This window comes from Pocillopora damicornis, chromosome 4 (genome assembly GCF_964200805.1).
Source record: "Pocillopora damicornis chromosome 4, jaPocDami1.2, whole genome shotgun sequence".
In the NCBI taxonomy this organism is placed as follows: Eukaryota; Metazoa; Cnidaria; class Anthozoa; order Scleractinia; family Pocilloporidae; genus Pocillopora; species Pocillopora damicornis.
The window spans coordinates 16,058,869-16,083,497 of NC_142673.1; the positions used below are offsets into that span (position 1 = coordinate 16,058,869).

At 37.0% G+C, this 24,629-nt stretch overlaps 3 protein-coding genes across 7 annotated transcripts in view; 2 read left to right on the top strand and 1 right to left on the bottom strand.

Annotated features, from left to right (window-relative positions):
* The first annotated feature begins 33 nt into the window (after window positions 1-33).
* Window positions 34-11,302, top strand: LOC113686698 (kynurenine--oxoglutarate transaminase 3). 4 transcript variants are annotated; one of them, XM_089203299.1, is made up of 16 exons: window positions 176-239; window positions 1,010-1,061; window positions 1,980-2,047; window positions 2,716-2,767; window positions 3,463-3,561; window positions 3,766-3,843; window positions 4,170-4,241; window positions 4,810-4,896; window positions 5,521-5,637; window positions 5,723-5,843; window positions 6,318-6,394; window positions 7,500-7,589; window positions 7,716-7,902; window positions 8,389-8,465; window positions 9,295-9,381; window positions 10,005-11,302. In XM_089203299.1, exons 3-16 carry the CDS (start codon window positions 1,986-1,988, stop codon window positions 10,068-10,070), a joined length of 1,272 nt encoding a protein of 423 aa, XP_089059425.1. In that variant the 5' UTR covers window positions 176-239; window positions 1,010-1,061; window positions 1,980-1,985; the 3' UTR covers window positions 10,071-11,302. The 4 variants fall into 4 exon arrangements, with proteins under 4 accessions (XP_027060145.2, XP_089059425.1, XP_089059427.1 ...); XM_027204344.2 differs by lacking the exon at window positions 1,010-1,061 and having other exon boundaries at window positions 34-239; XM_089203301.1 differs by lacking the exons at window positions 176-239; window positions 1,010-1,061 and adding an exon at window positions 1,531-1,637.
* A 33-nt stretch (window positions 11,303-11,335) lies between these two features.
* On the bottom strand, window positions 11,336-16,085 carry LOC113686699 (tubulin polyglutamylase TTLL11). The gene is made up of 5 exons (XM_027204349.2): window positions 15,636-16,085; window positions 14,501-14,600; window positions 13,351-14,242; window positions 12,684-12,851; window positions 11,336-12,257 (listed from the first exon to the last, which is right to left on the bottom strand). The coding sequence occupies exons 1-5, from the start codon at window positions 15,984-15,986 to the stop codon at window positions 11,909-11,911; spliced, it is 1,860 nt and encodes a 619-aa protein (XP_027060150.2). The 5' UTR covers window positions 15,987-16,085; the 3' UTR covers window positions 11,336-11,908.
* A 26-nt stretch (window positions 16,086-16,111) lies between these two features.
* The window catches only part of LOC113686662 (hemicentin-1), a 29,670-nt gene continuing 21,152 nt past the window's right edge, over window positions 16,112-24,629 (top strand). Inside the window, exons 1-7 of one of the 2 annotated variants that reach the window (XM_089203297.1) lie at window positions 16,112-17,225; window positions 18,481-18,677; window positions 19,775-20,105; window positions 21,014-21,238; window positions 21,775-22,032; window positions 22,978-23,244; window positions 24,331-24,585. In XM_089203297.1, coding sequence (XP_089059423.1) covers window positions 16,958-17,225; window positions 18,481-18,677; window positions 19,775-20,105; window positions 21,014-21,238; window positions 21,775-22,032; window positions 22,978-23,244; window positions 24,331-24,585 — 1,801 coding nt within the window. In that variant the 5' untranslated portion in view covers window positions 16,112-16,957. Of the gene's footprint in view, window positions 17,226-18,465; window positions 18,678-19,774; window positions 20,106-21,013; window positions 21,239-21,774; window positions 22,033-22,977; window positions 23,245-24,330; window positions 24,586-24,629 lie in introns of both variants that reach the window. The other variant, XM_089203296.1, reaches the window with a different exon arrangement.

Here is a 24,629-nt window from a genome sequence, read left to right on the forward strand (position 1 = left end):
ACTAGTAGCAAAAGTATTTGCGTTGTGTAAACAACACGAAATTTGAACATTGTTGTGGCGTGAAACCAAAACAAACTAGAACGGTCAGTCGATTATCGCGAAGTGCTCTACACTGCAGAAATTCAAGTATGACCACAACTGTTTTCAGAGGGAGGCATTTATTTAGCAGGTTCGAGAATCTGATCCAAGAAGGACGGTGTTCCATACTGTGTCTCAAGCATCAGAGATGTGAACAACATGTAAGGACGTTTAGAAATTATTTTAATTTAAATGCGATTATCAATGTTGAGAAAGATGTTTTTTTTTCGTCTTGTCATGAGCGTAGTACAAAGAAAAGTTAATGAGGGATCGAACCTTCGGACCTTCGGATTCCACGCTCTGATGTTCTAACCACCGAGCCACAGAGACTCCATAGTGAGCGAGGTCTATTACGAAGTTCATATGACACGCGTCCTGCATACTGCCAGGATCAGCAATGTCGATGGCTTAGTCTTTGTAGATAGAAACAATGTTTTTGTTTTTCCAACCAGTTATTTTTACTGAATGTTTATTCGAGCCTATTATTAATTTTACAAGGCAATGATTTGCTGTAGTCTGTCACCATGTCTTGACTGATGACAATATTCTATCTGGGTACCCGGGTGAGTGATTGCCCATGCATGAATGTGCAAGATATGTCAAATTTTCCGTGAGCAGTTCAGCTCAGACAGAGGAAACCCTTGAGGTGGTTGTCAAGTGTTGAAGACGAGCAGCGATCATCGTAACCGGAAGCAAAATTTGCAGACATTTCGACTGAAGTCGTTGTTTAAACGTTTTGAGATGGCTCCCCGTTAGGCCTTTCCGAGATACTTTATGCCTATGTTCATGATTTTAACGAGGATTGAATGCGAATCTCTTGATATGAAACCCGGAAGTGGCCCACAAAGCATTTCGGGTATCATCCTCAGTTGCTTGGCATCTATTTCCCATACGGGTATACTACAGATACTGATATCTCCTCTCTTCAAAGGATACACAATTTAAGAAATAGAAAGCAAAGAAGACAGGAGTACACTTGAAAGGTTTTATTTTATATTTTTTCCTTAACTATTATTTTCTTTCCGTTTTGAAGTGTAATAATGTATGTGTTGAAGATCCAGATCGTCTCCTGCGCACTGCATACTCTACCTATACCCTCAAATTTTGAAAGGAAACATGACAATTGTCAAAAAGTTATGGCTGCTGTCTGACGTGTATATAATTTTCTTTTTATTGAAAAAAAAATATTCGACGCATTTTTATTGATCTTCTCAAGAACAGTAGTAAGGTCTCATCGATCGCGCGAGGGTGAAGGCGACCTTGCTTGTATAGAAAAAAATAGAGAGGAAGAGGCTCTTTTTGCTCAAAAACTACAATTTTCGTATCATTTTGATAAAGTGCCACTATCGTTTATTCCATTCTTGCGTTTAAGTCGCAAGGTTTTTTCCGACTCTAATAACCACGGTCAGCCACGCAGCGTCGATTGTTGAGTCGTGGCAACTCTTATATTGAGGGGATCTGAACCCTAGTATCATCTCGTGGATGTCATGCAATCTTCATTGGTCTAAAGATTACCTAAATCTTTTACAGGTTAACTTATCTAAGGGTCGTGAAGGCAGGTATTTGTTTTCATTTAATGAACCTGATATTTTGTTATAGAGAATTGATTATCTTGTAAACGAAACCAAAAATATATGTTCCTCATACAATAACATTCGTTACTTTTAAGTATCATATGCGTTTGTGGTGGAACTACATGTAAGACCTTAAGAGTGGGCTTTGAAAAGCTGTGTATTATCCTATGACCATGGCTTCAAAGTAAATCATGGGTTATAGCACTGTATTTTGAAGAAAGGTAATGGAAAGGTCAAGGACGTGTTTCTCCTGCATTATATTGTTCCCAAGCGTAAATGATGTATGGGATGTCTTATTTTAACCTGAAATCTTTGCTTTTCTTGTAGAGGAAAATGAGCTCAAAAGACTTGTACAAACCAGCAAACAGAAATATAGGATTTGACAAGAACGTGTGGTATGTACCAGAACTGTAACTGATCTGGATGTTGATGTGTAGAAATAAATATCTTGTGCAGAAGTTTCTTTTTTGTTAGGTGGGTTATACTGTGCATATTACCCTTTGTAAGGTTACGAGTCTGTACTTGAATTCATTACAGGGTCAAGAATCGTTTCGTTATTACTTTGATTATCTGGAAAGTCATCTTATTTGAAATATACATTTACTGGTATGCTGGTAGTTTCAGTCGGAGTTTATTTGCATTTTCTTGAAATGAAATAACTAGGAGAATTACTACTCCCCACTGGATGGGATGCTAGTCTATTGTAAGGTTACCCCCCCAGCATCATATCAGGCTTCCATGACAATTCAGTAGTACCCATTTCATACTCTTGGGCGAAGAGAGGTACTGTGAGAGAAAGAGTGTCTTCTAGAACCCAGATCTCTTGACCTGAAGCCCAGTACACTGACCACTAGGCCAGTGTGTTAATTAATAGTTAATAGTAATCTTTAATGATTAAAGCCAGTATGTCTTCCAGTGTGTCAATATATCTTATAACAAATAATGGAGTTGCACTCTAGCCTTTTTTTTTTTTTTTTTTTTTTTTTTTTTTTTAAAGAAAGGATCTTTAACAGCTTTGATAGTGTATGATTTATATGTGACTGTTTTTTTTTTTTGTTCACAGGGTTGAGTTTACTGCTTTAGCAAGAGACTATAAAGCAGTGAACTTAGGACAGGTAATAAACTATAAATATAGATTTTAAAAAAATGAATAATCTTGTTATGTAACCAGCTTCAGCTGTAATGATACCACATAAGACCTTTCTTGGGTTTTTTTAACTGTCAATGTGTTCATTTTTCACTTTACTTCCTCTGATTTTAAGTAAACAAAAAGCAAGTTGATTTTGTGAGTTTAAAGATAATAGAATTTTTCTACAGTGTCCAACCAAAAACAAGCCTCTCAATGTTATTTGATGAAGTATGTCCTGTTTTCTTAGCCTATCATGGCTAACTCTCATTTGCTCTATTGAAGGGCTAACACTTGAAACCTCAGATTAGAAACTCTCTACAATGGCCAATTTCCATTACTATATTACCCTGTTATACTCTCCCACTGATGCAGCGCCACTGACAGTTTCTTTAGAAACTAACCCCTCGACTCTCATAATTGCTCAACTGAAATTCTGCTCGTAGGTCTCAAGCCTTTATATATTTTGGTTAACTTATGTGTAGGTAGCCATACACCTGCACACTCATTAATTACTGACAATGAATGAATGATTGATGATACGTGTGCAACAATTTAATGTTAAGAATATTTTTCTGGGAGTGTTCACTATTACATTTTTTATTAGCCTAGGATACTTTTAATAGCTTCTTTAGGTTAATGAAAAAAAAAACCTCATTTATAATCTTCTATTATTAATTATAGGGATTCCCAGACATGCCCCCTCCTCACTTTGTCAAAGAAGCGCTTGGTAGGGTGGCTGCAAGTTCTGACTTTGCTGTTAATCAGTATACAAGAAGTCAGGTGAGAGCTGAAGGTGTTAATAACAGCTAACTTAGCTTGGTGTTCTTGGAAGACATTGTGCCTTTCACATTCATTTGCATTTTCTTTTTTTAGCAGAATTCATTCATGGTATCCCATATAAATTTGATGATTTTTAGTTCAGATCAATAACTTCTTTCCACTGCAACAAAATTAATAATAATCAATTTTCACCTTAATTTTCAGGGTCACCCAAGACTAGTTAATGCCCTTGGAAAGCTTTACACCCAGTTGTTGAAGAGAGCCATTGATCCTTTATCTGAGGTAGCTATTACTTATTAGTTACTCTGGTTTTGCTTATTGAACAATTATTTCTCTTAGAAACTAGCATTACCTTCTCTTGATCAATTAAATGGACTTGTATTGATCACTCATATTATCAGCTTATATGTATTTTAATTTAAGTTTTAAACATATTTTTTGTGGTTTTTCTGTTGTTTTGATGGTCTTTTGGTTATGGTTTTTAACACTTAGTTGTAAGGCACTTTTCTTGACTGTTTAACACTCTACAGAATGTTCACTTTGTCTTAGTTGATAGTGCATTAAAACTGTCCACTAAAATGTTACAAATTTTGGGTTCCATTCCATAGATTTTAGTCACAGGAGGAGCCTACGAGTCACTGTATTGTTCATTTTTGGGTTTAGTGGATCCTGGTGATGAGGTATGGTAGGTAGAAATTGTCTGTTAACCCTTTACATCCCAACATCAGTATGCATATTCTCCATACTGCTGTTTATACATTTTTAAGGTGCTAACACAGAGAATTTGTCCAACAATCAAGAGCTTCTTTCCATTTCCTTTATTCTTGTGACTGTAATACATGATTCAGGAGTGATATTGTAAGAATGAATTGGATGGTAGTCACTTGATGGGGTCAAAAGGTTAATGAGGTGTCCTTAGTAGTTAAGTGATTGAAATTAATAATATAGAACAACATTTATTTTTAGAGGGGGTTACGGAGGAAGTGCTTATTAACAATTATCATGGCTCCCTTTCTTTATGTCAATTTAGTTCCTTAGATGATTGTTGTTCAAATTTTATTTCAAGTCTCTAATCCTTGTTCTGCAGTTCTTTGGTCAAATTTTCCTATTAAATTCTATCGGAGATGTATTGCACGAGTTGTTTTGTGGCTTCACAAGACTGGATAGTTCTTTTGATTTGTCATAAGACTGATTAGAGCACTTAAAGTTTTGGTATTTTTTTTGTTGTAAACCTCTTTTGACCTACAGGTTATCCTTATTGAGCCATATTTTGACTGCTATGTACCTCAAATATCAGTGGCTGGTGGGATACCAAAGTTTGTCCCTTTGAGGGCTGTAAGTATGTCATTGCTCTTACCAGTGTTAAAGATGAACAAATATTCCTTCCTACCGAGGGAGCAAATCACTGAATGAAACAGTAAGGATCGAAATGCACAAACCAGAGCTATTGAAAAACAACTAATCACAGCAGAGCATCATGCTTTATAAGATCACACATGACAAGTCAATCTCATGACCTGAAGAAGACTAGCAGTATGCAGTCGAAACGTTGCGATCTACATCACATGTGACTACATCGAGAGACAAACAAAAAACTCAGCTTTTATTGAACAAAATAATTTGGTTTTATCATCTAAGTTGATTACTGTTAGTAAGTAAATTGGCCACTGCGCAGAGTTTCTAAGCTGACATTTAGAGTGTGAGCCCTCTGTCAGAATGAACGATGAAGGGTTAATGCCCAAAACGTTAGCTTAGAAACTCCTCAGTTACGATGGCCAATTTACAACTCATTTTATAAAACCAAACTGTCAACTTGTAATAACCCATACTAATGCAACACAATTATAGTTTCTTTTATGAGAAACTTATCTGACTTTATTCACTTAAACTGAATGGTTGAGTTTGGAAAAACTATGATCTGAATGGTGTGGAATAATTTACCCTTTCTTTGTGCACCAGAAAGAAAAGGCTACCTCAACGAAAGACTGGATTTTAGACAAAGATGAACTGGAAGCAGCCTTTAGTGAGAAAACCAGAGCCATTGTTATTAATACTCCTCATAATCCCATTGGCAAGGTAAAGTGTTATTCTGAAGAAGTGCAAGCTGATCAAAAGATGATGGAGAGTATTTGCAACAGTTTTGTGAATTTTAATCTCAAAGGTATTCAGTATGGAAGAGTTGCAGTTAATTGCTGATTTATGTAAGAAATACAATGTCATCTGTATCAGTGATGAAGTTTATGAGTGGCTTGTGTATGGTGGAGAACAGCACTTAAGGATTGGTAAGAATGTTTGTTTATCTTTTGTCTGAGTATTTTTCGGAATCACTGGCCAATGACTTTAATTACCTTATTTGTAACAGCTATTTAACCATTTCATGTTAGTGATCAGACGGGAGAATCCTTGAGAATTTATTACATTGTCTGGTAGACAGGCATTGGGAACTAGGAAAATAATCAAATAGGGGATATTACTTTAATGTTTGATGCAGCACAAAGTTCTCAGTATTAGCTGCAACAAAGAGATGATTTGGTCAACAGTTGAGAGAGGAAAGTTCTCGGATCTCGAAAGCAAAACTTTGCACAATAGTATCATTGCACTTTTGTAAAAACTGTTAAAGTTTCACCATTATCATCATCACTACTGGGTAATAGTCAGATCTCTAGGTAATACTAATATTTGGACATGATCCAATATATGGATGTTAAACTTTTTTTCATTTGCAAGATTTACTATAACATTGTTATTTTAAATAGCTACACTTCCTGGTATGTGGGAAAGGACAATAACAGTTGGCAGTGCAGGGAAAACCTTTAGTATCACTGGCTGGAAGGTAACCTTACTTATTCAGTGAATATTCAATGGCCTTGAAACTCATGTAGGTCTTTGTTTGGAGGCTTGGCATATTAACTTCACCCACACTCCTTTAAATTGTGACGATGGCGGTTTGCTTTCTGATGCCTATTTATACCTCGTCAGAAAAAAGGCAGCTAATTAGTGGTCATATAAAAGGACCTCTTGTTGCAGTGTTTAGATCACCCCTGATGAAGGCACTAGACAGGAGTGTCAAAACGTTGGGTCTATGAATTGTAACTTCTTCGGTTACATTCATTAAATCTGCAAACCAGAGTAACATCAAACTATGTCTCATGTAGGTCTCTTGATTCATTGTGAAGTTCTGCAATTGCATTTAAAAAGTAAAAAGACCTTCTGTCAAAACCTGCAGCTTTTGATTCAGACTGGTTAACTTTAAGCTGGGTAATCAGGCCTTATAAATTGAAGGAACAATGCATTATCGTTGCGTCTTCCACTGCCTGGCATTTCTCAGTTTGCCCTCACATGTGCAGCATTTGTTAGGACACTGCACCCTCTACCTTTGCAGTTCAGTTAAAAAGTAAGAGTCTAGTCTAGTTCAGTCTTGCTGATAAGATGAGTGGCCCATACTTCCTCACATTTGGTTGGTTTTCCTGGGTGTATTGCTTCTTCTCCTGAGTGGAATGTCCATTGGATCTCTAGTGTTCTCCTCTATTATAAGTGCAGCATGTAATAGCAATTTTCAAACCATTTCTGGTTGAATTTCTAAGAACTCCAAGCAATTTTAGGCAGTAATAAGACTTAATACTTCAGAGAGGAGAAATTCGCTAAAGGAGTAATGTGTGTGGCCCAAGAAAATGGCATAGCATTTCATGACCACAGCTTGATCATAGACCTATCAGGTGGGGGCTCTGCATGCCAACTGTTCAGCCTTTGCATCTTCAAAAACATGAAAAGGTGCACTTTCAGTTGATTAACCTTGTATTGCAGCTGATAGTTTGAAAGTAATTCTGATCAGTTTTATTGGCTTTACTTCACAATACTAGATTCTAAGAGTATACTTTTAAATGTTGAGGAAGTATTATTTGTTGTTAATTATATTGTCATTTTCTTATTATTTTCAGCTTGGCTGGTCAATTGGTCCTAAGGAATTGATTAAAAACCTGCAGACAACTCAAGCACAAATTACTTATAACCTGCCAACTCCCACGCAGGTAATCTAACAGGAAGTATGAAAAATAAGTTCACTTGAAGTTCTTAGTTTATTTTGGTCAGAGGTAAATAGTTAGATAGCAAACGTACAATTCTCCATAACATGTAGCTGTGTTTGTCATTCACAGGAAGCCCTTGCCCAAGCCTTTGAACATGAAATTCCTCTTATTGACACAGACAAGTCATATTTCACAGGACTTAGAAGCATGTTGGAGAGAAAACGGGATGTGATGGCTAAACTACTGACTGAAGTTGGTTTTAAGCCAGTCATTCCTCAAGGAGGTTACTTTATGATGGCTGACACATCAGGCATTGGTACAATTACACAATTTTTTGTTGTTAATAAGCAGTTTGGGAAAATTTATAGATTCTTGCCACAAGTGTAATGCTGTGAGATTCATCAGCTGAGGAGATCACCAAAAACATAGATTTGAAAGTAATGCAATTTATGAAATAAATCGGGAATTTCCAGAGTGATGGGGTTTTAAAAACTAAATCGCCTTCTTAGTGGGACATGCTTTTTTGTATTTAACAACCAAACAAAATGTCAGAACTTATTATTGTATAGTTTTCAGGTCCATGAGTCTCAAGATAAAGACATCCATATAAATTAAGTAAAAACCAAGACTGTTGTTAGGATGCCTTTAAAAAAAATTATAATTCAAATGTCCAAAGTATGAATTAAGCACCAGTTACAACTTTAGAAGACCTATTACTCAACTCAGATTGTATCCTGGTCTGTCACAGTTGAACATGATAGCATTTCTAATTTACAAGTTAAAATCATTGTTTTTTTACCAGATGTGAACTTTGGTGAATATGATAAAAGTGATGACCCTCCTGACTATAAATTTGTACGATGGTTGACAAAAGAGAAGGTGGGAAGAAAAACATTTAATTTAATAACAGGACCAGTGTCCAAGATCTTTGGTTTTTTATTTATTTAGAAATATTTTTTTGTCTAGTGTAAAGTAGATAGTAGATATAGGATACATTGATCTGTAGTATACATGTATCAATCCAGATATGTTCTTGATTTGTATTTAAACAATGTCATTTTTATCTTATACCCCTTTCACACCAGTAAACATTTTTAGTGAAACAGGGTTTACCTGAATGAAAATCAGAAAGGTAGAACCTAAAAACTGGATTTTTCCACCTGATTCAATTAATCTCAAACTAGTTTTTCCAAAAGTTACATTCACACTTGACAAAGATTGGTTTAGGGTTAAACAGCCTCTATGAACAAAAAAAAAATGTAAACTGTATTTTACAAATCAGCTCTTTAAAACATGTTGAAGCTTTGGTGTGAATGGGGTGTTAGTTTATTTTCTAAATATTTAATCATCATTGATAATCTTATTCAAACTGGCCTGGATAAGGTTAGGCCAAGGTATACATGTCAACACACACACAACCCACAATTCCTCCATTTGCTCTGAAGAGGGGCTATTTCTCAAAACATTAGCTTTGAAACTCCTTATGGTGGCCAGTTTACATCATCAAGTCAGTTGATAAAACCAAAACTAGCTTGTTGTTACACCCCCCACCAACACAGCACCACACTTACTTTACAAACATACCCATTTTATACATGTCCATAACCATTAATTTGCCATTTGGTAGCATGTATCAACATATATTCTTACTAAGTTCTCAATAAGTAATCAGTACTTTAAATCTACTTTTATTTGATATTCATCAAAGGGAATTGCAGCTATACCTCCATCTGCTTTCTATTCCCCTGAACACAAATACATGGGAGCCAAATACATTCGATTCTGCTTTATAAAGGTTAGTACTTGCTTTCCTTTTAATGGACTCTCTGTGAGGGTGGTCCTGAGGAGGACTGTTGTTAGTGGTTTGACTGATGTTTGGAAAAACCTCAGGCAAAGTCATCATTGGAGCTGCATGACTTAAAGGTCGTCCAAATGCCAGTCACTAAGGACTGTTGTTGGTAGCAGTGACTGAATTTTTTTTTTGGGAAAAAACTTTGCAAAATTGATCATCAGAGTCAACTTTTAAGTATTCAAAACATCAGTCACTAATTCTGCCAAAAGTTCTTCACAGATTTAATCTTACTTTTACAATCTGTTTTAGACCATTTGTTGTCGGCAATGGAACTTCACTTTACAACCAAACTGCCCCAACATACAATTATAACTAATATTATCTTCCTATAAACTCAAAATATGGTGTAAATATTCACTTCTGATGTTGCTTCTGATGTGGTGGAAAATTGGATGCAGATAAACTACTCCTCACACCCCAAGAATAAGTCTAATGGTCGAATTCAATTATACTGACTTCTCAAGCTTGCATTTTACTGACAACTACTGACTTGATGTAATTAAACTCACTGTCTGGCATTTTGCTAGCTGTAATTATGAACCAATTTTATTTTCAATAATTTGTAGGAGGACAGTACTTTAGAGAGTGGAGCAAAAAAGCTTAAGGAATGGAAAGCTGAATTGGGGAAATGAAAATTAGTGTAAAGGTCAGGTCTGAAATAAAGTAGTGTGTGGTTTCCTCTCTCTACTCATTAAAAAAAAAAAGATGATTTACTCTGCATTAACTGTAGAAAATCATCATATGATCATACCTACATCTTCTTAATGGTACTATCATATAAGGGGGTAGAGTTGTTATATAAAACCTTTAAAAAGTATATTTTTAGGAATTAAACTGAGGACTGAGATTCTTTTGCCATAAGACAAATAAACAAATTAAATTCTGGAGTATGGGTGGCAGCTGTAGATTGTTAAGTTCAAAGGTGCTGCTTCTTTTTGAATAGTAAGTCATGGATACATGTAGAATTCTGAGACATCCCTGACTTGTCATATGCAGTGACCAAGGGGCGGTCAGTTGAGAGAAACTACCACTTGCTGTAACCCTTTATTCCCTAACATCAGCATCCATATTCTCCTTACTCCTCTTAATACATTTTCTTTGGTACTAACAAGGAGAATTGGTTTTAATTAACAATCAAAGTCTCTTAAGTTGGTGATCATTTTAGTCTTTATTCTCATAATCTTAGTGAATGACTAAGTGGTTTTTCTGTAGGGAGAAATAAGATGCTGGTCGCTCTTAGGGTTTAAAAGGTTAACAATAAACTTGAATTTACCTAGAATTCATTGGTCATGGAATCATGAACCACACACAAGGCAGTGTTTGAAACCTGACTAACAGGAATCCTTGATTAATTGAAAAGAAAAACGATTATTATACTTTGCTATTAATAGTAAGTATCTCTGGGTTAGAATGCATCAAATTTCAAACAACTTGGCATGAATCTTGGCCAACTTTCATGTGTTACTATTCAATGGAAGACACTTAAATTCATGCTGAATTATTTGGGAAGAACTATTTGTTCTTGGTGGTAGTGTGAAACAGAATTATCCAACACCATGATAATTAAATAAAGAGAAAATGTAGTGTACTGAAACAATAACTACAAAATGTTATTTTCTATTTGGTTCTTCAGTGTTCTGACTTAATTGTCACACACATGTACTGGTAAAAAAATGTGGGAATTGTTTTGTTTGATTTGTGACTTATGCCAAACACAGAAAATAATAAGGAAATAGTTGTCACAATTACATTGTATTTCTGTGTTTTCAAAGTCCCCTTATAGAGGGCTTTCCTAGCAAAATTAACTATCATACATCCATTGAAACAGCTAGTCAATAAAAGAACTCAAAGTGTTAAATGTGAATATGGAGTTAGCTGTGCAATGGTTGAACATTCATTTAGAACTTTTAGTAAGTTTATTTCCCTTGAAATTTTTATTTACAATTGATGATTTACAGTTGTAAGAGATTATAGTTGTAGTCCACCATCTTAAATTGATTGAGCCTTATGTTGCTTAATTGAAGATCTCATTCTGTTGGGGTACCATTGAGAGAAACATTACATCCTTTGCCTGAACATTGCTAAATTAAGTTTATTGACTTTTATGTCTCTCCCCTCTGACTGAGAGCTTGGAACAAGCTAATTAGTGTCCAAGTTCCATTCAATCTCACATTTTTAAATACTGGGGTACATCAAAGTAATTCCTGAATTCAGCATGTGTGAACTTGAGTCTTGCTCATGCAGTCTAGTGTGGCAAGGCCTGTCATTGGTTGAACTGTAGCTGTGTGGATCTTTGGTGCCAATCTGCTAAAATTAATGGCTTTAAATGTTGTTTTGAATTTAGCTTGGCACAGAAATAGGATGAAATTTGGAACTGAGTAACCATTGGTCACTAGTAAATAGATAATTATTATCTCAGTCTCAACACAGTCAAGTTCAGGAAGGTGTTTTGAAATCTTTTGGCTGGTGATTAAAACAAAGAACTGGTAGCTAAGGGAAACTGAAAGCAGCTCAACAGTTTTCTATCACCTAGTGACGGTCTCAAGTAAGGCTCAGGCATCTTGCGGCGTTGTGAGGCATTCACATTCCTTTCCAAGTGATGTTCACAATGTTTTAAAACATTCAATAAAATCTGAACAGGCTCTTTCCGCATAGTCAGTGCAAATTTCTTGTGTCCTATTGCAATGAGTGATTCATAGAAACCATGGAAATTAAGAGAAGCACGGCCTGATTCACAACCTGGATGACGACGACTCATGTTGATGAACATTATGTCAAATGAAGCAAGAGTGAAGCCGAAATCTGTCAAATGGCATCTCCTGATAAGACAAGAAAAGAGGAGTATCAGGTTAGATCAACCAAGCATTGACTCTTTGACCCTTAAAAGTGATTAGGATATTACCTCTCCCTACAATGTCACCCCTAAATCACACGATAAGGTCTAGAGAATAAATGAAATGATTGCCAATTGAAAAAGCTCCCAAGTATGAAAGGGTGAAAAATTGTAGGTCACACTCTGCTCATATGATACCGATAATTTGTTTCCACCTATAATGCACACTGATATCAAAAAAAATAATTATTTCATACTGTGCAGTCAAGGGAGGGAGATCTGTGAACAAAGTAGCCATAAATCTTGGTTCTTAATCCTAGTCTACCCAGTGCATTGAATGACACATGAAATAATTTTCAGCCTCAGGGTACATAATTCTGTCTATGTCGCACAATATGTCTCAATGGTTCACCTTGCCATCATTCTAAAGGAGGTAGGTCCCATCTTGTTGGATGTGCGCACCCCTACAAAATGTCTGAAAAGTGTCAAACATCTTTCCACTACTCTGAAATGATCTAAATGGGAAGCCAGTTTGGGATAAATTTGGTAAAGACAACCTGACTTTTCTGGTAGTGTGTCCCTGGAATAGAAAGGTTGATAAAAAGTTAATGTAAACTGAATTTCTGAATTTTCATGATTGTGTTAAACAGCACACAGCATGTTATACTACAACTTTCATGAAAAATGTTAAAAAATGTTTCTATTTTTCTCCAGCTTAATTTTTCTATTTAACATATTCTTTAGAACCAAAAAATTAAATACAAAAATATTAATTTTAAATTTTCAGTACTTTAAAAGTGATCATGAACATAACCAGTATATTTTTAATGGTATCAGGACTAAGTGGGGTCCAATTCAGTCTGGGTTCAAAGGTTTGATTATACAAAGTTAGTCAAACCTACAACAGAATTTGAAAAACAGACTTAATGGAGACCAATGTGTAAGTATGGTCATGCAGACCTTGTTGTCCTCAGTCTGTATTTCATGAGCACGAACCAAACATTTTGCTGTCCAGCCCTCCCACTCAGTCAATAAGTAAACACTATTAAGTTGGCCAGCCATTTATCCTGATAACTTACACTTTCTTTTGTTGCCATACCAGTGACATGGTATCTTTCACAATAGGAAGTTTGATTTCCAGATCTGTTTTGCTGACATAGTAGTCAACTTTGCCAGGGACTGTCTCTTCTTCATAGTCAATTCTTAAACTTGGACTGGAGTTCACTTCAAGCAAGATTGGCTTGAGGTCTTTGTTTAATAGAATATCAAAACCTAAGATTTGAAAAGATCTGAGATCTTGCTTCAACTCGGTGCTTATGATCTGAGTTTGAAGTTTCAATATTGGTAAAAGAGCAATGACAGTCTTGCAGGCAAGTTGGTCTATTTCAGCCCACAAGAGTGGAATGTTGCATCCTTGTTTCTCCAGTTGCTTGAAGACAGCACTTATCTTGCGCTTGCTTCCCTTATCCTCTGCATCACTTTGAACATAACCTGCACTGTGTTTGTTTAATGAATAGTTTGTCAAGTGCATGTAAGTCTTGGAGATGTTCTTATGCGTCGGTGGCTGGTAGTGTTCAGTACAAAAACGTGCCATGCCTTCACGGCAAATGAAGATTTCTAAAGGTTCCAACCTCTTTAACACAACATAAATCCTGAGATCAAATTTAAACTTTTCAAGTAGATAAGGCTCTGCAACATACTCCTGCACCACACAGGGCCTTGCAAGAGCAGTGCTTAGATGTACATCATGAATGTTCTGCATTAAAAAAATTCCATCCCCCTGAGACCCTCCATCAGGCTTGACAATAAGAGTGGGTGGCTTCTTTGCTTTGGACATGTAGGCAGAAACTTCACCAAATTCTTCTGGCAGCATCCAAGTCTTTGGATAAAAGCTAAACTCATGAGGAAATAAAAAGTGCAGTCTGTTGATGTGTCTTGTGAGTTCTACTTTGTGGGCAGCCTCAGACATGCCTAAGGAAATAATTTAAAATACATAACAAATCAAATCAAATATCAAAAAAGGCCAACTGCATATAATTACACCAGGCACAATCCTGATGGAATGATTTGAAGAGACTACGTGACTGAATCTTTTGGTGCTAAAACGTTAGGAGGGGGAGCCCTGCCACTTATGAAGTGTTTCATTGCACATCCTCATTGTGAAATAGCTGTGGTGCACACTCATTAAAAACACAAACTTGCATTTTTTAAAAATAAAACTGATTATACCAAAAAATTTGCTCAGCCATCCTGTTTCTGGATATTCAGGCATCTCAAAGTGTCCACCAAGCCAGTAGAAGTCGCAACCATGCCGTCTACCTGTCGGGTACTAATTAAAAATGTCCATATGCATATAAGCGAAAATGAAAACAAAAGTAAGTGGCCTCTTACGGAATACGCGTAAAACTCCTTCGAGCTCAGGATTAGTGATAAAAAAAATTACGGTCCAAGTAACAAAATGAAAACATCCAGGAAATGAAAAAAATGTGTATCAAATGATGTCTAGTTTTTTTTTTATTTCAAAGTAAAGCGTTCGATCTTACCTATTTGCTAGGATAGAAGTGAATATCTCGAATGGTTCGCATTGGTGGGTGATCTTTTCTTCTCGCCTGTGTCGCATTTGTTACGCAACGCTTTACGATCGCATCCTTCTTTACGTTAATTTTTTACTCTGGATTTCTCTTTAATAAAACAAACGCGTAGAGGGAAAGCTGAACGAATATGATAAGATAAACAACGAAACTTCATATATGTAGTCCACATTGAATTTTATTGAAGCGTTTGCTTTTCTTACTAATCATTGCTGTTCTGTTTGTTGTAAACAGCTGTTCCGATTTTAATATGAGCGTACGTTTCGAAACATAATGTTTTAAGGATTTGGAGCCATTAACAGATCTCAACAGCTGTATGATAATTAAAAGCGTGTTATGGTTACGCCTCGTCGCTCAGAATTTAAAATTAGCCAATTTTTTCGTATTTTAGCACTGGGGTATCAATGCCTTTCAACTATTACATCTAAATTCATTGAATTAGTACGCAAAACTAATATTTGCATAGCCTTTAACCTAGGCTATTGGAACTGGTGGTGCCTTTGTCAAAGTAACAATATAGCCAAGTAAATCTAAAGTGACCTATACTGTTGAAATAGCGAAATGTGTACATATTTGATAGTTATGCAAGATTTTGATCAAAGATCCATTAATTAGAATATGTTTCAAACGCAAGATCGGACTCGAAACAGTACAGTTAACATGGAAGCTGCTCTTGAAATTTCAATTACTCTATATGCATTGCAGATTTTACTTTTCATTTGCAAAGCTGGTACAGTTGTAAGAAGAGATATTAAATCTAGTTCAGCACACACCTCTCGCCATCCAAGTTCTTTGATAGCAAGACGCACAACATCAGAACTTCCTCTCGCTTGCGAAGTATCCACAGATGGCACGCGAATAGCTTTCCTTCTTTTGCCTTTGTCTTTACTTTTCTTCACCTCCATTAGAGTAAGTTCAGATACCAGCCTGCGTAATTTTTTGCGGTCTTTCTTGCCGCTTTCAGAATGTGTGATGGTGGCCTTAGCAACGCCACCGTTGTCTCTTTCATGTTCACCTTTCTTGTCAGTAATCGGCGCGATCACGCGAGGGACACTCCGAGCCAGAAGTGGTTGTATTTGCCTAATGGACACGGTTTTGTCCGTTTCAGGATCGTCAGATTTCATTTTGAGCAAGACTGAAAATTGTTCATGGAGATGAGAACACTTTCTGCAAATCAACTGAAGACCCCGGGGTTGTTGTCAGTGTTGCTGATCGCAGGCTCAAATTTGGAATGCGGTGTTCTTGAAGAAAGTACAGGAATTAATCAGTAAAATGGCAGAACAACACAGTGTTTTATGTCTGTGTAGAGATTCATGTGGAAAGTTAAAAATTTACAAAAAATTTCACCGAATTTCCATGAATTTCTGATCTCTCTCCTTGGGTTTTTACTTCTTCTAAGATGTGAAATTAATCTAAATTAGTCTCTCGAAATTAGTTTCTCGAAAACCGCGTCATTGCCTCACCAATGTTTCTTTAAAAGAAGTCACAAGATTAATTTATCACGGGAAATTAAAGTTAAAGAGTGAACTGCAGTATGTATTTATTCATTCAATTTTTTTATCAGTAAGCAGTCGAGTGCCTCTGTTTTAAGATTACAAACCAAAGTAAGAGGAACGTCAGGCATCCCTGCAAGTCCTGCAAGTGGACTTACTACAGCCGTCAGCTGCGTAGGTTAACCGCAAGGTATCGGATAACAATTGTCATAAACTAGTATCGTTTTACGATACGCTAGTCGCCAGTTTTGAATGAGTTCGAAGTGGCTGGGTCATAAGAGTGGAGCAGATCAGACGTCTCTGAACTGCACTATTTTATCTTTCTATCGCATATGCTAATGTTATTACACCGCGTCAAACAAGTGTTGTTCAAAACCTTCCGGATTTAATTGGGGTTTATGATCTGCTCTGCGTAGACTTCGAGTTAAAGACATTCAAGGCAGGCAGAAACTAACCTGGAAGTTGAGCCACGATTCGCCAGTAACAAAGCTATTTATCGTCATCATCGTGATCTGGAAGTCTCTCAACACATTTGGAGCGGACACGAGGTTTTCAGATTTTTTCAGCATAAATCTTTGATTGCGTTGTGAAATTTGAAGACGATGACGGCGAAAGCACGGTTGAGGACACTTTACGCAGATCTTATTGTACATGTGCTCTTTGTTTTTATTTCAAATTGGGGATACTCCAAAGCGCAGAATGGAATTCCCGAAGGCGCTGCCTCGCTAGTGTTTGTCTTCGACACAACGGGCAGTATGTACGATGATCTTATTCAAGTTCGCGCTGGAGCGGCGAAAATTCTCTCCGCAACGTTAGAGAGGAAAGTCAAGCCTTTGTATAACTATGTCTTGATACCTTTCCATGATCCAGGTGTGTTTTTGGAATATTACTCGGCCATTTGTTTAATTATGCTCAGATAGACACTAATTGATATGGTATCGTGACGATCTAAAGTTTGTCAATATCAAACTATGATTGTACGTGTTTAATATATACTAGCACTTTTGTTTACGTCGGTTAAATTTCAACACAAGAACTAGGGCGAATTTTTGACATTCATTGCATTTACTACAAAATTCTCCGTTGTTTCAATCTATTCCTTGTGAATTTCGGAACCTCAGACATACACAATCATAATGAAATTAGGTCGTGTTAGTCCATTGCTGTAACATGTGTTAGCAATTTGGTAACACGGACGTGATCAAATTAGTGCGGCTTTCTGTATCGCGTTCATGTCGAAGAGATTTTTTGTATGCAAAATTCCAAACAATTATGAGTAGCTGTTCCTTTAAACTTGGTGCAAGCGCGCGTTGGACGTTGTTGGAGGTACTAATTAGGTCGCGGAACGAGTTCATTAATGTTCAATGAATGCGTCGGTGAGATAAGATGACTCTCATAATATAAGCTGATCTTACCGGAAGCCTGCGGTCTAAACTTACAGCTCTTGTTACTATGGCATTATACAAAAAGCTTGCCAGTAGGTTTGATTCACTCGATTTTATGGTGGCTCTATGCCTTATGCTAAGGGTTGAATGAGGGGATTATGATTGGGGTTATGCTCAATTATCAGGGAAACCTAATATTGTAAGAAGGCCGTGGTTTTATGTTTTCCTTTGAAATTTTGCTGGAAAATTGGCATGGGGCCAGCTAGAAATGATCCCCTTGGGCATGCCTGATATTTGACTGCAGTGTTCATGAATCAATCAATGGCTTTATCCCATCCCTTTCCAAGACAAGCTCCATTTCTTGTCATTCTGGCAGAAACTGGAGATGTGCACATGTAGTCCAGACCACCTAGCCTGTAGATTAAGCCTTTAACTCCCACAAGTGATAGAGATAGAATTTCTCCATACAATATTACTACAATATCAAGCAGACAAGTTAGGAGAATTAGAAAAGTGTATAAATTAGGGAATTATTGGTTGATCCAATACCAAATTCTCCAAACTAACATCACAAGAATTGTATGGCAGACAGTAAGGAGAATTACTAATAAGATTTTGGGAGTGAAAGGGTTTACCTTGTCCCTTGATTTATGTATTTAGTTTGTACTGAATCTTTAAATTAAAAGAGTTATATATTACCATGTTCCTTACCATTCAACTTGCAGCCTTTATATCAACAGATGTGGGTCCAGCCATAGTGACAACAAGTCCAGAGAAATTCCAGGAACACCTAGACAATCTTTTTGTGCAAGGGGGAGGAGACTGTCCAGAAATGTCCTTGAATGCCATCATCTTAGCACTAGAAATCAGCTTGCCTGGCTCTTTCATATATGTCTTCACAGATGCAAATGCCAAGGATTTTGATCAAACTCAAAAGGTGACATTTGAATTATTTGTACTTTATATACGTTCTGAGGTATTTTACCCTGATTTAGTCTAACCCTTCACCCTAAAGCATCAGTATTCATATTCTCCATACATTTCCTAAGGTGCTGATTGTGAGAATTTGTTTAACAATCAAGAGCTTCTTTAGTTGGTGATCATTAATTTTATTCATGTGGTCTTAATGTTTGATTCAGGGGTTAATGTTTGATTCGTGGGGGTGGGGGGGGAGGGGGGGAGATATTGTTAGGAGAAAGAAGAAATCAAACAAAACCAACACTTCCGGGGGCCAAATGTTTGAAGTATTTACAAACCAAATTATGAAATTGAATTAAATGAATGAACCCTTGATGTAGTGTTATTTTTCTTGCTAATGCAGTCAAAAGTACAGAGATACTGATATGGAGAATGTCCTTCTCTACTTAAATTTTGTAAATTACATTTTGTCCCAGTCTCTTCTAATCACTGAAAATTGCCTCTGAAGGTGAACCCAAACAAACCAAAGTCAAAAAAAGAAAAATTAAAAAATATAGCCTATCCTTGAAAAGGAAATCTGCCTCTTTTTTTTCAGTGGAGATGAAATGTATCTGATTTCTCCTATGTTAGCTGTAAACCCTTTAACTCCCAGAAGTGACTAACATACAACTTCTCCCAATGATATCCACAGGTTTTTTGGCAAACAGTTAATGAGAATACTCAAACTTATCAGGAAGAAGTTTTTAATCTTGATCTTACACCAAATTCTAATAATTAATTTACAAAGAATTGTGTAGCAGCAAGAGGAGAAAATCAACAATCAGATCTTGGGAGTTTGAGGGTTAATTTTTTTTGAGAGAGATGAGATGGCCTAATCGTCAGTGTATTGGACTATGGGTCAACTGGTTTAGGTTGTGGATCTGACTAGATTATGATGCTGTGTTCTTAGGCAATGCACTTGGCTCCCATATACTCCAAGGAATAAGGGTACTGGTGAACTGTCAGGGATCCCTGATGAAATACTGGGTTGTAACCTACAGTAGAGAGACTTTCAGATAATCCAGATGAGTTGGCTTATTATGAAATTAGCAATCTCTGTTGCCTTTATCTTTCCAGGTGCTAAAGTTAATCCAGCAGAAACAAAGCCAAGTCCTCTTTGTAATTACAGGGGATTGTGGCAATCAGACCATCTCTGGAAGCTCAACAGCATATGAACTGATCTCCGCTGCTAGTTCTGGACAAGTGTTCTATTTAAAGAAGAAAGATGTTAACCAAGTGTTAAAGTTTGTGGAGGAATCTCTTCAGGTGAACAGGGTAAACCTTATTTCAACTGACACTGGACATGCTGCAGATAAAACATACTATGTTCCTGTGGATAATGCTTTGGTGGAGTTGAACATTGCTTTAAGTGGAAAGCAATCAGCATTGAATCTATATCATCCTGATGGTAATTTGCAGTTTTCATAATTCTTTGGCCTGTCTATATTTGAAGGGTGTATTTTACTTAAGCTCTATTAAAAAAAACTATTTCGGACATTTCAAGCTTAGTTAATGGCTTCCACGCCTTGATAGAAGGTGGCTTTTAGAGATATCCAGGGACTTCCACTGAGTTCCATTACCTGCCCTGCCCCTCCCATGGTTGGCAACCCACCTATGAGTCCCCATTTCAGGCACTCATTGACTAATAATTTAGGGACCAGAATCCACACGAGGTTCTAGCCCTGGTGGGGTGTCTTGTGTTTTGTCCTTTTGAGAGGTACTTCACTCTGACAGCACCTCATGCAGCCCAGAAGGGTAAAAGGGAGTTAACCGATTATGAAGGGATTTCTGTGAATGAGTGGTGGGAAGTGGGGATGGGTTGTCTCTGATGAACTAGCAATTATGGCAAATCAACATGGTAATTTTGGTGTGAATTTAACTAAAAAACATTGTTACTTGTTACTCCTTACGGCAGTTGTTGGCTATCGTGTTTTGCTATTACTCCTTATTACCCTCCTTAGCATGTCAGTGGAGAAATTTTCAAAATGCAATTCATGCAATCAATTCTTTGAACAAGGTAATTTAGTATTATCAGCAGATAATACTAAAAATTGGCCACAGTAAAGAATTTAAAAGCTGACATTCTGAGTACTAGTCCTTCGTCAGAGCACTTAAGGGCTAACACTCAAAATGTCAGCTTTTTAACTCTTTACAGTGACCAATTTACATTATCAACTCAGCTGATGATACTAAATTACCTTGTTATACTCTTCTACCAATGCAGTATTACAGTTTCTTTAGAAACCTGTCCCCTTTATTCAATTGTTTGAGCAGTCTATTTTTTTATTTTTTCTCATTTTTTATCTATGTAATCAGGTCATCTTTTCACTGAAGAGTATGAACTTGAGAGGCTTTTGAGTCTGAAAGGTGCAAAGATTGTCTCTGTGAAAAATCCCAAGCCAGGTCTTTGGAAACTGGTCACAAGTAGTAATGGAAGCCACACCTTGAGAGTGACGGGTTTTAGTTCTTTGTCTTTTACCAGTGGCTTTGCGGTGCGGCCAATTAGAAGTCTGGATGAAGCTATGCCGCAACCAGTTGCTGGTTAGTAAATGTAGCATCCTTCCCTGGGCAACCCCCTCTCCCTCATGGCATTTGAATTTCTAACCCTTTAACTCTCATGAGTGACAAAGGCAGAATTTCTCCTTACAATATCAATACAATATCAAGAAGACAAGTGGTGAGAATAAAGAAAAATTGTGTTCAAATGCCCCACCCAAGCACAATATTTTATTAAACAATTATTTGTGTGATCAGGGAATGTGGTAGAATTTAGCAAAGTCACATTTTAGTTTTTGGTGCTGCTCAGTGTTTGGTTTTTTGTCTGCAAGAATCATTCTATGATGTGAAAATTTTCTTCTCAACCATTTACTTACTATAGCAGACTCCCTAACAGTAAACTTTCCCTAACTGTCCCTATTTGAAATTAAAACTGCTGGTACAAGTTCCCCACCCCACCCAGGCAATTGAACAGTCCATAACTCCCTGGTCAGCATAATATAGCTTAAGACATGATTGCTTGGGTAAGAATTGTATAATGATTCTTTGTCTTATTTACTGATTTACTCTCCACTTTGAAGGTTTTAGGAACTTTGCCCTTGTTAAAGTACATGGTTTGAAACCTCCTGGAAGACCTGAACGAGTAGAGATACTGGACTTACAAGGTGGACTGATTGATGAAGTACCATTTAGTCCTCGCAGCACAGATGAATTCACATTTGATTGGGAAAATTTTGAACCTCCTAAAGGACTGTTTTACTTGCGTGTGGTTGGTGTTGATGATGATAGCAATGTTTTCTACAGGGCTAGTCCAACAGCCCTTAGTGCAGTGCTGCCAGGTTTGTTAAATACTCACATTTCACCACTTTGCTTATGAGAATGCTCATTTGTAAATCAAAGACAACAACTTTTAATGAAATAAATTTCTTAAATTAATATAACTACACTTGTTGTTATCAAATTACTTTTCGGGAAAGAAAAACCCTCTAAAATTTGCATTGCTCCTAGTGTATGGCTTGGTGTAAAATCAGTTGGCACAGTTAGTACCCCCTAACTAGTATCTAGTAGGCAGGCATTCAAATCTTGTCAGAGTGAATCTTTTATGGCCTCTTTTCTGCAATTGCTAAAATTGCAGTCCATCTGCAAGGATAATTTCTTGGCTTAAACTCCCAGATCAAATCTGTAATTCTCCTTACTGTCAACCATACAATTCTTATCATTTTTGTTCAGAGAATTTTATATTGGATCAACTAATAATCCCCAAAATGATATTTTTCTTAATTCTCATCACTTATCTGGTTGATATTGTATTGATATTGTGAGGAGAAATTCTGTCTTGGTCACTCATGGGAGTAAAGGGTTAATTAAAAGGATGTGTGATTTCACACATACAGTGTTAAAAATTATTAGAATTATTTTAACCTGGCTGTATATTGAAATGAAAAGAAAAGCCAATATGCATGTTTTGTATTACTTATAGTTTGATATTGCTCAGCCTTTTTGCATTCCATTCTCCTAAAACATATTAAAAAAAGAAAAAAATTTGGTACTTGAAGGTGATTTATCTTGAAAACATCATATTAATTAACTAAAATTTGCTATAGTTCCAAGCAAACTGTCGTTCAAGAATTTATGTGAGCCACACCCATTGGTATTGGGAATTTCAGGTGATCACCCCACAGTCTTGTGCAGAGATCCTCATACTCCTGGGCTTGAAAGTTTCAGAGATGATAATTTCCTTCTTCAATTTTGGCAATGCATGATTACCTTACTCTACATTTCAGATCCTCCTATTGTCACAGCACTAGCAAGTATTGAGGTCCTTCCAGGTTCTAGAGTGGAATTATGGTGCAGTGTACTGACTGAAACTCCTGCAAAGGTCCAGTGGATCATGGACAGAAGAACTCTTGGGCCTGTGCTGACACACATAGGATCAGCAAATGTCACCTACATCATTGCATCAATCACAAGCAAGGATCAGGGTCCATACACTTGTTTTGCCAGTAATGTGGGAGGTACAGCCAGGGCTTCTACTATTGTTAATGTTAAAGGTAAGACATCTGTGACTACATGTTGTTCAGACAACCATATGCCACATGATAATGCATCGATCAATTTGAAACTTCAGTATCTACATGGGCAATCCCCCAGGTATCTGAACTTTTAATGATCAGTTTGTTTAAATTATGTTCCCTATGGGGCCAAAATTATGTTCAAATGCCCTACCCAAGTGCTGGATTTGATGGTCAAGTTTTGTAATGGGCAAAATCAGCGAACTTCAGGCTTCACTTTCTACTCATTGACCAAGCTTTAAAAGCTAGACTTGGTGGATCTTTTCTACTGAGCCATTTACTCAGGAGAGTGAACTCTTCACCTTTACTTGTATTCAGTTAGGAAGACTTGACACTTCTGGGTCAAATTTCCCACCCCAGCCAGGTACTGTTCAAATTTCCCATCCCCTGGCACAGACAACTGACAGCTGAAAACTGTCAAATGTCCATGAGTTGCATAGGAAGGGCTGGGTGATGTTGAAGCTTCAAATTGATCAGTGCATTAGACCAGCTAGCAACACAAGTAACAAAGGCTGAACCTTCAAATCTCTGCTGAACCACCAGCTATGTAAAGTGTCCCCAAAACATGGGTATGGTGCTTCATTGTTGGATGTAATTGAATGGAGCTCTTTTGCCAGTTCAAATTAAAGGAACTGAGCTTCAATTAAGCCCAGTCCTACAAACTAGTTTGGTTTCCAAGATTTTTGTTCTCCCAAATTTTCAAGGATTTCATATAAAGAGGCATGATAGCCTTGATATTCATAAGATAATCAGGCTGGAAATTTTTGATATAAACGGTTGCGTGTGATCGTACCTCTTTCTAACTTAGCTAAAATTTTCGGTACATGAACAGTATTCGGGTTAAAATTGCGGCTAATTCTCTGAAGGGTTAGTCTTCTCTCTGAGAAGAAAATAATTTGCCCATTTGCTGGACTGGTACAAAAAAAGCCCTATTAGAACCTCAGGCGTGATGATTTGATCCACCCCCCTAAAGGGCTGGGCCATCCTTGCTAACTGACTGATGCCACAGCTAATGTTATTATGATTGACTCAACTTGTACTAACCTGGAAAATTTTATTCTCTAGTTCCACGTCCGGTTGTCGTTGATAAAAACACAAGCCTGACGCTTGTTACTGGTGATGCTGTCATTCTTAGTTGTGCACCTGACGGTGACCCTCCCTTCAAAGTTTTGTGGCGAAAGGATGGCAATGAACTGACTCCCCAAACAAACAATTCTCTCCTGCTTCACATCCAGAGGAGAAATGATAGTGGAAGGTATGAATGCGTTGCCACAAACACAACAAGAGAAGAGGTTCTGGTCGTAGATGTAGTTGTTTATGGTGAGTAGACTTAAGTAATCTCTTTGCGGTTTCTATCTCAAGGC

What these genes read in the sequence shown, in the direction of transcription:
- LOC113686699 (XM_027204349.2), bottom strand. Translation starts at nt 15,986, where the DNA reads ATGAAATCTGACGATCCTGAAACGGACAAAACCGTGTCCATTAGGCAA. An exon ending in ATGGCTGAGCAAATTTTTTG is followed by an intron (nt 14,243 to 14,500) that starts GTATAATCAGTT and finishes TTATTTCCTTAG; the next exon opens with GCATGTCTGAGGCTGCCCAC. An exon ending in TCCTTTAGAATGATGGCAAG is followed by an intron (nt 12,258 to 12,683) that starts GTGAACCATTGA and finishes TTGTCTTATCAG; the next exon opens with GAGATGCCATTTGACAGATT.
- LOC113686698 (XM_027204344.2), top strand. Translation starts at nt 129, where the DNA reads ATGACCACAACTGTTTTCAGAGGGAGGCATTTATTTAGCAGGTTCGAG. An exon ending in AGAACAGCACTTAAGGATTG is followed by an intron (nt 5,844 to 6,317) that starts GTAAGAATGTTT and finishes TATTTTAAATAG; the next exon opens with CTACACTTCCTGGTATGTGG. An exon ending in GATGGTTGACAAAAGAGAAG is followed by an intron (nt 8,466 to 9,294) that starts GTGGGAAGAAAA and finishes TATTCATCAAAG; the next exon opens with GGAATTGCAGCTATACCTCC.